Genomic DNA, 13204 nt, shown 5'->3' on the forward strand with positions numbered 1-13204 from the left:
GCTGTCACCCCCGTGCTTTACTGTAGGAATGGTGTTCTTTGGAAGGTAAGATATATTGTGTTTTTGCCAGACGTACAGATTTGCGTTCCGCCCAAAATTTGATTTTGGTCTCATCTGACCACGGCACCTTTTGCCATTTGGCCACAGAATCTTTAAGGTGCTTTTTAGGAAAACATAAATGAGGCTCGATGGCTTCTTGCCACCCTCCTGTACGGGCCGGATTCGTGGAGCGCTTGTGATATTGTTGTCACATGCACACAAGTAGTTCAGGTGGGGAGCTGCGTCAGCACGCGTAGTCTGCAAAGGAACAAGTAGTAGGTTTATTCCTGCTGAAAAGAGAAAAAAGAAAACCCAACGTTTCGGCTGTGGAGCCTTCTTCAGGTGTGTCTTTCTTCTCTTCAGCAGGGAATAAACCTATTGCTTGTCTATCACAATGACTAGTCTTGGCCATAAAGGCCTACAGCTCGTTCAAGGTTGCCAGCAGCCTCTTGGTAGCCTCTCTGGTCCGTCTCCCTCTTGCTCGGTCCTCCAGTTTGGGGGGTCGGCCTGATCTAGGGAAGTTCTGGGTGGTGCCACACGCCTTCCACTTCTTAATGATGCTCTTGACTGTGCTCCACGGGTCACCTCAAGCCCTTGATTTCTTTTTATACCTGTCTCCTGACTTGTGTCTTTCCACAACTTCATCTCGAAGCTCTTTTGGAAGCACCTTTCTGCCCATAGTGGAGTCTTTGCTTTGAAATGCACTTCCAAGCAGTGGAATCCTCTAGAAACAGCTGCTTCTATTCTGAACTAATCAAAATCACCACAGCTGATCACAGCCGGGAGCCAATTAGTTTGTTGTGTGATCTGTAAGGTGATTGGTTATACCTGAGCAAGTTTACAAATCCAATTCAATTCAACTTTGTCATTAAACTTACACAGGTGCATAGTATAATGAAAAGTGTTTCTCATGAGTCACTCAGGTGCAGTATATAAATAGGACAGAAGATAAGACAATAGACAGTAACACAACAGCAATAACAGTAACGTGTAATAACATAACATAAATAACGTAATCAAGTGATCAAAACTGTGCAAAATTCTGCAAACAGAGAAAATATAACTGGACAAAAACAGTGCAGGATAATTCTTGGAACAGTGCAAAAATAGTATGGATAAAAATAGTATGGTTAATTAATAAATATTAAATATTACTGCAATTGTAAGGGGGGTGGTCACTTATCCAAAAGAGGTATTTTACTGTTGTAATATTAATTAATGTTCCGAGTGTCATACAACAATACGTACACATTTTGAAAGGGGGTGGTGACTTTCTATACCCACTAAGTTTGGGGTGCTTAGACTTTTAACCACACGCACTACATAGTGCAGTACATTATGCCACATTACAGGGGTGGACTTAGTTACATGTGAATTTGCCTATTCTCTGTACTGAGTCCTCACGAATGGCGAGACTACTCTATAGATCCACTTGGTATAAGGGCAGGTACATTTCTTAATATTTCTTCATAAATAATTTAAAACACACATGAAAATGCCAACTATATGTAAAGGAAAACTTAAAATGCACAAAAAAGTTTAAAATTAATACCAAGTATGTTTCAGATTCCGGAATATCAATGAAGCCCTGTAGGGGTGGGTAAGGTGGTGTTACGTTGGGTGTTGTTTGTGTTGTGTATGCCTTAGAAAGCTTTATACAGTATATGTATGGCACATTATATAAAAATAAAAAAATGATTATATTTATGATAAAGGCACAGGAACAATTTTTGTTGATGGTGTTGGTTGCAATTGTTAAAATATGTCAAAAGCTCCAGAATGTGTATACAGTATATATTATGTTTTGGGATATTTACACATTTCTTTTACAGTGAATCTTGGATTGCAGTATATAGAGGGGAGTCGGAGAGAAAAAATGACACCAAAGCGTGATCTTCCTTTAATTTGTTTGGGAGTGCAAAGTAAACAAACATGCAATCTTCAGGTGTGGAAAACATGTGGCCCCTGTTGAACTCATCCCAATCGAAGGCAGAATTGGAGTCCCCTGTCTTCAGATGAGACATAAAACTGAGGTCCTGACTCTCTGTGGTCATTAAAACTTCCAGGGCACTTCTCGGAAAGAGTAGGGGTCCTGGCCAAATTTCCCATTGGCCCTTACCCATCACGGCCTCCTAATAACCCCCCTCTCTGAACTGGCTTCATCACTCTGCTCTCCTCCCCACTGAGAGCTGGTGTGTGGGGAGCGTTCTGGCGCACTATGGCTGCCGTTGCATCATCCAGGTGGGGGGAGGGGATCCCCATTACCTGTGAAGCGCTTTGAACTTGAACTTGAACTTTATTGCCATATGTAACCAGTACAGGTACAATGGAATTCTTACTTACAGAGAGTCTCTCGATTGTAAAACAAGTGTCAAAAACAAAACAAAGTGCAAACAGTGCATCAAGACAATGTACAAACAATAGACAATGTGCAAGTAAACATGTAGACAGTTTGAATGTAAACAATACAGACGTGTAAACAATGACTGGAGATGTGCAATAGATAAGAAATCATAAAGAGGTAGATGGTGATGGTGTAGGTGTGGTCCGAGGGGGATGGCTAAATGTGTTCGCCAGTCTCACTGCTTGTGGATAGAAGCTATTGAAGAATCTAGCAGTCAGTGTCCGTATGCTCTTATATCTCTTGCCTGAGGGCAGTGGGGTGAAGAGCTCATGCCCGGGGTGGTGACTGTCCTCTGTGATGGCCAGAATTCTACCACGGCAGCGGTCCTCATAGAGCTGTTTAATCTCGGTGAGACCGCAGCCGATGATCTTCTTGGCCATATTGACCATTCTCTGCAGTGCCTTTCTTTCTCGCGAAGAGGTGTTGCCATACCACACGGTGATCCCGTTGGTGAGGACGCTCTCGGTTGCGCAGCGGTAGAAGTTCACCAACACAGGTACTGGCATCCCCCATCCTTTGAGGCACCTCAAGAAATAAAGGCGCTGCTGAGCCTTCTTCATGATAGAGTCAGTGTTCACAGTCCAGGTTAGATCTTTAGAGATGTGAATTCCCAAAAACCTAAAGCTGGTGACTGTTTCCACTTCCGTTCCATCAATACTGAGTGGGCTGTGAGTGTGTGGCCTGTGTCTCCGAAAGTCCACTATTAGCTCTTTCGTTTTCTTTATGTTCAAGTCCAGGTTATTGCTATGACACCACCTAAGCAGCTGTACAACTTCATCCCTGTAAGTGGACTCGTCATCATCACTGATCAGTCCTATTAATGTGGTGTCATCGGCAAACTTAATGATGCGGTTGTTGCTGTGTCTTGCTGTGCAGGCGTGAGTAAATAGGGAGTACAACCTTGGACTCAGACAGCAGCCTTGTGGGGTTCCAGTGCTCAGGGTGAGTGGTGTTGATGTTTTATTGCCTATCCGCACCACCTGTGGTCTCTCGATAAGAAAGTCCAGCAGCCAGTTGCAGACAGAGTTGCACAGACCTAATCCCCTGAGCTTTGTCACCAGTTGACTGGGTATGATGGAATTGAATGCTGAACTGTAGTCCACAAACAGCATTCTCACATACGAGTTCTTAGTGTCCAGGTGTTCCAAGGCTGTATGCAGAGCCAGGGAGACAGCATCATCCACTGATCTGTTGTTCTGGTAGGCGAACTGCAAGGGGTCCAGGGACTCTGTGATGGAGGAGTTGATGTGTGACAACACCAGCTTCTCCAGGCATTTCATCACCACAGATGTTAATGCCACTGGGCGGTAATCATTCAGGCATGTCACTTTTGTCTTTTTGGGGGTTGGAACAATAGTGTTTTTTTTAAAGCAGGTGGGGACCATGGACTGTGACAGGGAGGAGTTAAAGATGTCTGTAAACACTGTGGTCAGCTGGGCTGCACATGTCCTCAGGACGCGAGGTGGTATCCCATCAGGCCCTGCAGCCTTATGGATTTTCACCCTGCTCAGAGTCTTCTGCACGTCCTGCTCTGAGAGTTTCAGAACAAACTCGCCCTGCACACTTGGGGTCTTCTCAGCATTGCACGTGTTCAGAGCATCAAAGCGGGCATAGAAGTGGTTCAGCTCGTCAGGCAGGGATGTGTTGTTCGTGTCAATCTCCTGGCTGCAGCCCTTGTAGCCTGTGATTGACTGTAATCCCTGCCACAGCCTCCGAGTGTCAGCGCACTGCATTTCAAGCCGCACTCTGTAGCTCCGTTTGGCTACACACCTCTCCCAGCAGCAGCCTCAGTGTTTTCCCAGCAGTCTCCCCTCCAGGTACTGGCCAGGCTCACACTGCTGGGCTCCAGTGGGGCTGTTTAAGTGTCACACTTCAAAAAGAGCATTGAAAAGCAGGCAGGAGACACACCTGCACCCACACACAGCACACAGCACCACAGCACCACACAGCACCACACAGTCACCACGTCGGAGTACAGCTCAGGGACGGCCGGCACCCTCAGCGATTCACTGCTGCCGCGTGACGGTCGAGGGTTCAGAGAACTGTGTTTGTTTCTAGGAAAAAACAGGCCGCTGCTCCCCGGGAGGAACCACTGATAATAATACTACTACTGATAACAATACTACTACTACTACTAACACTAATAATACTACTGATAAACAATAGTACTACTACTAACACTAATACTACTACGGATAACAATAGTACTACTACTAACACTAATACTACTACTGATAACAATAGTACTACTACTAACACTAATACTACTACGGATAACAATAATACTACTACTAACACTAATACTAATAATACAACTGCTACTACCACTGATAACAATAGTACTACTACTAACACTAATACTACCACTGATAAAAATAGTACTACTACTAACACTAATACTACTACTGATAACAATAATAATACGACTGCTGCTACTACTACTACTACCGACAACACTAATAATACTACTAATACTACTACTGATAATACTAATACTACTAATAATAACACTAACAATACTAATACTCTACTAATTCTACTGATAACAATGATAATACTAGTAATAATACTACTACTTATAGTAATAACACTACTAATAATACTACTAATACTAGTAACAATCTCCTTCACACAAGAACTGCACACACAGTGTACAAATCAGCTGACTGGAGAGTAATTTCCGACGGTGATAAACACAAGGAATAGAACTGACCTTGTTGGTTTCTCTAAAAACACTACAAGTCCTGTCAAAGACAGGATATGCTCCACTAGAATTGTTGTCTCTGACCGGTGAGAAATTTCGTTTGTTGTGCGAAGGACTCAGCAAGAAGAGATGTGTCAATTCAGGTGCAGTTGTTTATCGTGAGGGAAAGCACAGATAATACGGGCTTTAATGAATTAACAGTGAAAGTGTAGCAGTAGCAGGGGGCCTCGTATGGACTGCGGTTGTGTCTAGGTTTTGTTATTTGCATTTAAAGATTTTGCTTGTCTTTTGCAAACAAAATCTAAGCTAAGACTTCTACATGAAACATAATGCAGGAGTAGCTGCAGCCTAGGTAGACGTGCCGAAAACCACGTTACGTTGTTATTATTTACTTTATTATTTCTCACTGAACACTAGCGCCCCTCTATGATCACACACTAAACACACTACTGTGCCACTCTGATCGAACACTGAACACAGTACTGTGCCACTGTGATCACACACTGAACACAAGCTTCCCACTCTGATCACACACTGAACACAGTACTGTCACACTTATTACTCACTGAACACAGTACTATGCCACTATGATTACTCACCGAACACACTACTGTCCCACTGTGAACACACACTGAACACAGTATTATCCCACTGTGATTACTCACCGAACACACTACTGTGCCACTGGGATCACACACCGAACACAGTACTGGAACTGCCTGGTGGGGGAGGGCGGCGCCATCAAGATCACCGACTTCGGCATGAGCCGCAACCTGTACGCCGGCGACTACTACCGCATCCAGGGCCGCGCGGTGCTGCCCATCCGCTGGATGGCCTGGGAGTGCATCCTCATGGTACGTCTCCCGTCGGGGTCCCCCACGCCCCCGGACTGGGGTCACTGCTACTGGGGTGACCTCCTGCTACAGCATCGCCTGAGCATTAGGGGTACCCTCCGATGTGGGTGCGTTCTGGGTGACCCTGTGTGTCTGCGTGTTGGGGGCAACCCTGTGTGTCTCTGTGTGGGGGTGTTGGGGGCGACCCTGTGTGACTGTGTGTGGGGGTGTTGGGGGTGACTCAGTGTGTCTGTGTGTGTGTGGGGGTGACCCTCTGGGAGATGCTGAGGCTGTGTAAGGAGCAGCCCTACGCCTCCATGACAGATGAGCTGGTGATCGAGAACGCTGGAGAGTTCTTCAGAGACCAGGGCAAGCAGGTAACAGCTACACCTGGCCAGCACTACCTATACCTGTCTCTCTCTCTCCTGTTCAAGGTGCTTTATTAGCATGACCGATGGGTACAATCAGTGTTGCCAAAGCAAATAAAAATAATAAAATTAACATGGAACAAAACAAAAAATAGAAGTAAAATAAAATCTACAGACATTTACAACAAAGACATATTATAAAATATTGACATATACTGTAGGCGGCTGGAGCATTATTGGGAGACAGACTCTCTGTTCCTCAGGCTGTGACAGGAGATCACATACTGGGCTGCCAGATCAACTGAGTTCCCTCCTCCCTCTCCCAGTAGGATTGGGACTCATTGTGACTCTGGCAGGTGTGGGAACTCTGGGATTAGATTTCTGAATTTCGGGAAGAATGTTTCTCTAATCCCAGAGTATCTGGCACAGTGCAGTAGGAAGTGCACCTCTGTCTCTATTTCTCCCCGCTGGCCGTGGGAGCACAGCCTGTCCTCTCTGGGCAGCCAGGTCTGCCTGTGTCCAGTTTCTATGTCCAGGTTGTGGTCACTGAGCCTGTACTTCGTCAGGGTCTGTTTCTGTTTGTTATTTTTTATTTTGGTCAAATATTCAGCTAGTGTGTATTGTCTGTTTAGGGTTCTGTAGCATTCCAGTTTATGTTGTGTTTGTGTGTGTGTGTCCCAGTGTGTGAGATATTGCTGTTTGATCTGTGCTGTGATGTGGTTGAGTCTGGGTTGTGGTGCTCTAGCAGTGCTGTCCTGAGGCTGGTTAGTGTCGGTGTGGCTCAGGTCGGTCGGTGAGCCTCAGGACCAGCTGACTCAGGGGGCTCTGTTTTGGGCTCAGCTCTTGGCTCAGCGGGGCTTTGTGGTGGTAGGAATTTTGGTCGCTGTTTTTTAGGTGTAGCCAATACTTTAATATTCTTTATATAAAAAGCAGGAAACCGCTGCCGTTCGACACGCGACACCAAGACCACAGTAGGTTTCGGCTCTATTTTTTCACAGCTCCATGGTCACCCAGGTCAGGCGCCCCGCGTGGTAGCTGTCAGAGAGGGAAGGGCTTAGAATAAGACGACAAAGAGGAACAAAAGGGTCAAGCAGCTACAACGTACCGGTAGTGCATTAGTGCATAGCCACAGACGCGGACCTGCAGTTCTGCTCCAGTTTCGGATACAGTAAGGTTTACGTGCAAAAACCAAATAAATGCATTTCTGCTCGTTGCCCAAACCTAAGATTGTTGTCAAAATTAATGCTTGGTTTCAAGGCGAAACTGTTTTTAAGAGGCAGGACAATTCAGCTGAAGGGATTGATTTCTTCCTGCTATCCACTTGTTAAAGAAGAAAAATTCAGAGTTGCTCAAATTCCAGTACGTCTTCCTCTGCAACTCCACAGATGTTGACCTCCAGTTCTGCTCCTGTTTCGGTTACAGTAAGATCTACGTGCAAAGACCAAATTCAAACAGATTGTATAATGGTACATAGATATCGTTTTATAATGCACAATGTTTTATGGCTCCAGTGGAGCCTCATACCTGCTATGCCAACAATAAAAACAATGATCTTTGCACTTTTATCTGTCCAGCTGATACGGCTGTTAAGAACAGAATGTCAAAACGCAGCATTTTATCAACACGATCAAGCCAGGTTGGTGCATGACTTTGAAATCATGTACAAAGGTTGTGATGTTAATCATTTAACATCTCTGTGTTAGGTTTGATTTTAGTAACGAACCCAGGCTCCAGAGCTATGTCGGACTCAGAAACCATCGAGGTGGCCACACTCGGACGCCCCTTCCAGCTGGGGATGCTGTATGACTGCCGATTCCAGGTGAGAGATTCACACTGAGGTGACCTGTCTCCAGCTGTATGACCTTGACAGACACACTGATTCCAGGTGAGAGATTCACACTGAGGTGACCTGTCTCCAGCTGTATGACCCTGACAGACACACTGATTCCAGGTGAGAGATTCACACTGAGGTGACCTGTCTCCAGCTGTATGACCCTGACAGAGACACACTGATTCCAGGTGAGAGACTCACACTGAGGTGACCTGTCTCCAGCTGTATGACCCTGACAGACACACTGATTCCAGGTGAGAGATTCACACTGAGGTGACCTGTCTCCAGCTGTATGACCCTGACAGACACACTGATTCCAGGTGAGAGACTCACACTGAGGTGAACTGTCTTTCAGCTCTATGACAGATTCCAGGTGAGAGCTATACTGAGCTGAGCTGTATGAGCCCTCTTTAAATTCTGATAAGTTTTCTCTACACATCAAAGACGCAGCTCCTTCAATGTCTCCCTCTCCACACTCTGCAGAACGCTACTGAATCCTATTGGTTGCCATGCTGCCTGGTAGTCTGGCTCCTTCCTAGGACTTTGTCCCTCCCTGGAGGCCTGGCACAACTGAGCTCCTCTTGCGTCGTCAGGCACTGTACCCCCACGTTCACAGTCCTTGGTGTTCCCAGAGACAGTGTCAATGATAAGGTCACTTCCTCCCCAGCTTCCAGTCATACCCATCTGGCTCCAGACTAGTATCGTGTCGTCCCCTAGCGTTAACCCACAGTGGACACTCCATCTGGCTCCAGTCTGGTGCAGTGTCGTCCCCTAGCGTTAACCCACAGTGGACACTCCATCTGGCTCCAGTCTGGTGCAGTGTCGTCCCCTAGCGTTAACCCACAGTGGACACTCCATCTGGCTCCAGTCTGGTGCAGTGTCGTCCCCTAGCGTTAACCCACAGTAGAAACTCCATCTGGCTCCAGTCTGGTGCAGTGTCGTCCCCTAGCGTTAACCCACAGTGGACACTCCATCTGGCTCCAGTCTGGTGCAGTGTCGTCCCCTAGCGTTAACCCACAGTGGACACTCCGACAGGCTCCAGTCTGGTGCAGTGTCGTCCCCTAGCGTTAACCCACAGTGGACACTCCATCTGGCTCCAGTCTGGTGCAGTGTCGTCCCCTAGCGTTAACCCACAGTGGACACTCCATCTGGCTCCAGTCTGGTGCAGTGTCGTCCCCTAGCGTTAACCCACAGTGGACACTCCATCTGGCTCCAGTCTGGTGCAGTGTCGTCCCCTAGCGTTAACCCACAGTGGACACTCCATCTGGCTCCAGTCTGGTGCAGTGTCGTCCCCTAGCGTTAACCCACAGTGGACACTCCATCTGGCTCCAGTCTGGTGCAGTGTCGTCCCCTAGCGTTAACCCACAGTGGACACTCCATCTGGCTCCAGTCTGGTGCAGTGTCGTCCCCTAGCGTTAACCCACAGTGGAAACTCCGACAGGCTCCAGTCTGGTGCAGTGTCGTCCCCTAGCGTTAACCCACAGTGGACACTCCATCTGGCTCCAGTCTGGTGCAGTGTCGTCCCCTAGCGTTAACCCACAGTGGAAACTCCATCTGGCTCCAGTCTGGTGCAGTGTCGTCCCCTAGCGTTAACCCACAGTGGACACTCCATCTGGCTCCAGTCTGGTGCAGTGTCGTCCCCTGGCGTTGACCCACAGTGGACACTCCATCTGGCTCCAGTCTGGTGCAGTGTCGTCCCCTAGCGTTAACCCACAGTGGACACTCCATCTGGCTCCAGTCTGGTGCAGTGTCGTCCCCTAGCGTTAACCCACAGTGGAAACTCCGACTGGCTCCCATCGCTCTGGCCGGCGTTTGTTTTTCATCCTCGTTGTTTCAGTCGTGACAAAAGGACCAGAAGAACTGGACGCTTGCATTGAAGCCCGATCCCACTGAAACTGCTCCGAGTTCCTCATTCTTATCACTCGCTATTAAATCCTTCTGTTCACCAAGTGGAACCAGCAAGCAGTCACTCGTCATCTGTTCCTATGTCTGGCGTCGGGCAGCCCAAATCTCCCGTCTGCCCTTCAGGGAATGTGAATCTCAGACGCTCCCATCACACCCTCGATCAGTGATCAGTGATTAAATGCTTGTGAATAACCCAACGGGCCTGTTGAACCAAAATCTCTCACTGGAGGGCTGCATCAGTGGTGTGGCTTCAGCCTCATCCTCGTGGTCAGGATGCCTCGCCTTGCACTTATATCTGTAGCATTGATTACGTTTTATAATAATGTGAATATAATAATGTTGCTTTATTGGCCCTAAACAATTTCTTGTATTAGCTTGCTCTCCATGAGAAAGACACACAGACAGGGAGAGAAGCTGGGGGTCAGAGTGCAGGGTCAGGCATTGGACAGCACCCCTGGAGCAGCTGGGGTTCAGGGACTTGCTCAGGGGCCCAACTGAGTCAGATTCCTCTGCTGGCTGCGGGATTTGAACCGGCAACCTTCCAGCCACAGGAACAGATCCTCAGCCACAGAGCCTCCGCTCCGCCCCAGGAGAGTATTGACATTCCCTGACCGGGAATCGAACCCGGGCCGCGGCGGTGAGAGCGCCGAATCCTGACCACTAGACCACCAGGGACGCTACAGCGACACTTGACCGCGCAGCTGAAAGATCACTCCCTGTAGTGCGACAAGCTTGCAAAGCCCCATGAACACCTCTTCTATTTCTTGTCTCCCCGCAGGAATCACGTTATGGGACGCCGATACGCTGCAGATAGACATCGACGTGCGTCCTCAGCCGAACACAGATTTCCAGATCATTGCGTCCGACTCCACGGAGGACAAGGCGTCCGCTCTGAATGTGGAGGCCTCCTCTGTGGGCTGGTCTCGGTGAAGGGCTCGGCGAGTTACCTCAACGACAAGAAGACCTCAAAGAAGCAGTCGCGGGTCACCCTGCAGTACCGCACCACCACGCGCTTCGAGCAGCTCAGCATGGACCGCTGAGGAGCCGGAAACGTGCAGCACAGCAACGTCTTCCAGGAGGGGTCGGCCACGCACGTTGTCACGGCGGTGCTGTATTGCGCGCAGGCCTTCTTCGTCTTCGACCGGGAGGTTTCGGCAGAGGAGAAGCAGAAAGACGTCCAGGGCAGTCTGCACGCGGCAATAAAGATGATCCCGTGTGTGTCGATCGAAGGCGAAGCCTCCCTCAGAATGACGGACGAGGAACGCCAGCAGGCGGACAAGTTCAACTGCAAATTCTACGGGGATTTTGCTCTGGAAAAGAATCCGGTGACGTTCCAAGACGCCATCAAGGTCTATTCATCTCTCCCACACCTGCTTGGAAAAGACAGAGAGCACGCCGTGCCCATGACAGTCTGGCTTTACCCACTGACAAAACTGGACTCCCAGGCTGCCACAGTCGTCAGGCAAATCAGCATCGGGTTAGTTCGCCGATCGCAGCGTATTTTAGACGAAATGGATGATTATATCGTGCGGTGCCAAGGCCGCGGAGGCGGCGAGGAAGAGGGCCGACTCGTCGACCTCCTAAGTGGGAGAGAGCGCTCCCCCTTCCGAAACGCCCTGCTCGCGCAGTTCTTGGAAGACGGAGCGGGAGCTGAACGTGCTGAGATCTTACCTGCAGATCATGAGCGACGTCACCATGGCCCCCTCCAGCAGTGACCTGGACCAAGTCGTGCTCGAGTCGACGAACGAGTACGTGGTGTGCTTTGCGTTTACATCACTGAAGCAAAGGGAGCAATACCTAAACATCTTAGAAAGCTATCTGACCTCCTCCGAACGAGGGACGGGGGAAGAGGTAGCTCCTGATCTCGAGCCAGAGGGAAGACGGGGAAAATGGTTCAGGTCAGGGGAAGTCACAGCCCTGACGCGGGAGAACATCAGACTATTCCTAGACTTCAAGAGAGAGAACAAAGGCAGACCGAACAAGATCTGTGTGGCGTCAATCGAGGACGAGGTCCACATCGGATCTTCCATTTACCTCTTCGAAAGGGGGGCTCTGGCCAGCAAGCACTTCGAGCTGCCTTCCCAGCCGGGGGTAACGGCTGTGCTGACAACTCTGCACGACTCCGTCCAGCTGGCGTTCCGCCCGCCGAAGTACGGCGCTGGCGAGATCGTGAGGTATCGGGTTCTGTACCAGAAGCCGGGCGACTCAGCTTGGGGGGAAGTGGACACCGATGACAACAAGCCAGAGTTCACCGTGTTGGGGCTGGACCTGAATGCTTCGTATCGATTCGGCTGCCGGGCGGTTTGCAAACCCAGAGTCGGCTGTGCCAGCGACGCAACTCCTTCCTGCAAGAAGGGAAAAATAAGGTCATCATCCTTCTGGGGGCCACGGGGGCAGGGAAGACCACCCTCATCAATGCGATGATCAATTACATCCTGGGCGTGCAGTGGGAGGACCGGTTCCGATTCAAGCTGATCCACGAGGAGACCAACCGCTCGGAGGCGGAGAGTCAGACCTCCATCGTGACGTCCTACGAGCTCCACAACCAGAAGGGATTCGTCGTCCCCTACTCCCTCATGGTCATCGACACCCCGGGGTTCGGAGACACGCGGGGACTCTCTCGGGACAAGCTGATCACAGAGCAGGTGAAGTGCTTCTTTACCAGCCCCGGCAGTGTGGACCACATCGACGCCGTGTGCTTCGTGGTTCAGGCGTCTCTGGCGCGGCTGACCTCCATCCAGCAGTACGTCTTCGACTCCATCCTCCCCATCTTCGGGAAGGACATCGCCGAGAACATCCTCGTCCTCGTCCCGTTTGTCGACGGGAAGGACATCCCCGTCCTGGGCGCCATCGAAGGCGCGGGCCTGCCCTGCCGCAAGAACTGGAAGGGCAAAGCGACGCACTTCGAATTTAACAACTCCGCCCTTTACACACAAAACAAGAAGCCCAACACCGATTCCAACAGGGAGGGCGCCGGGACAATGATGAAGAGGACGAGAACAAGCTGGAGAAAATCGTCTGGACGAACAACATGAAGCAGCTGAAGAGGTTTTTCCAAACGTTGGAGGAGACGGAGGGGAAGGACTTTGCGCTGACGAAGAAAGTCCTGGAGGAGCGCGA

General features: G+C 49.4%; 1 protein-coding gene, 1 non-coding gene and 1 pseudogene across 2 annotated transcripts in view; 2 read left to right on the forward strand and 1 right to left on the reverse strand.

Annotated features, from left to right (window-relative positions):
* The first annotated feature begins 6249 nt into the window (after window positions 1-6249).
* Window positions 6250-13204, forward strand: part of LOC138243466 (epithelial discoidin domain-containing receptor 1-like) — a 28658-nt gene continuing 21703 nt past the window's right edge. The window contains exon 1 of the mRNA XM_069199097.1: window positions 6250-6357. Within this exon, the coding sequence (XP_069055198.1) occupies window positions 6262-6357 (96 nt within the window). The 5' untranslated portion in view covers window positions 6250-6261. The remainder of the gene's footprint in view (window positions 6358-13204) is intronic.
* LOC138243362 (stonustoxin subunit alpha-like) lies at window positions 8087-13119 on the forward strand (annotated as a pseudogene).
* trnae-cuc (transfer RNA glutamic acid (anticodon CUC)) lies at window positions 10688-10759 on the reverse strand. Its single transcript has one exon. It is a non-coding gene; the product is annotated as a tRNA-Glu (tRNA).

The sequence above is a fragment of the Lepisosteus oculatus genome, chromosome 14 (genome assembly GCF_040954835.1).
Source record: "Lepisosteus oculatus isolate fLepOcu1 chromosome 14, fLepOcu1.hap2, whole genome shotgun sequence".
NCBI lineage: Eukaryota > Metazoa > Chordata > Actinopteri > Semionotiformes > Lepisosteidae > Lepisosteus > Lepisosteus oculatus.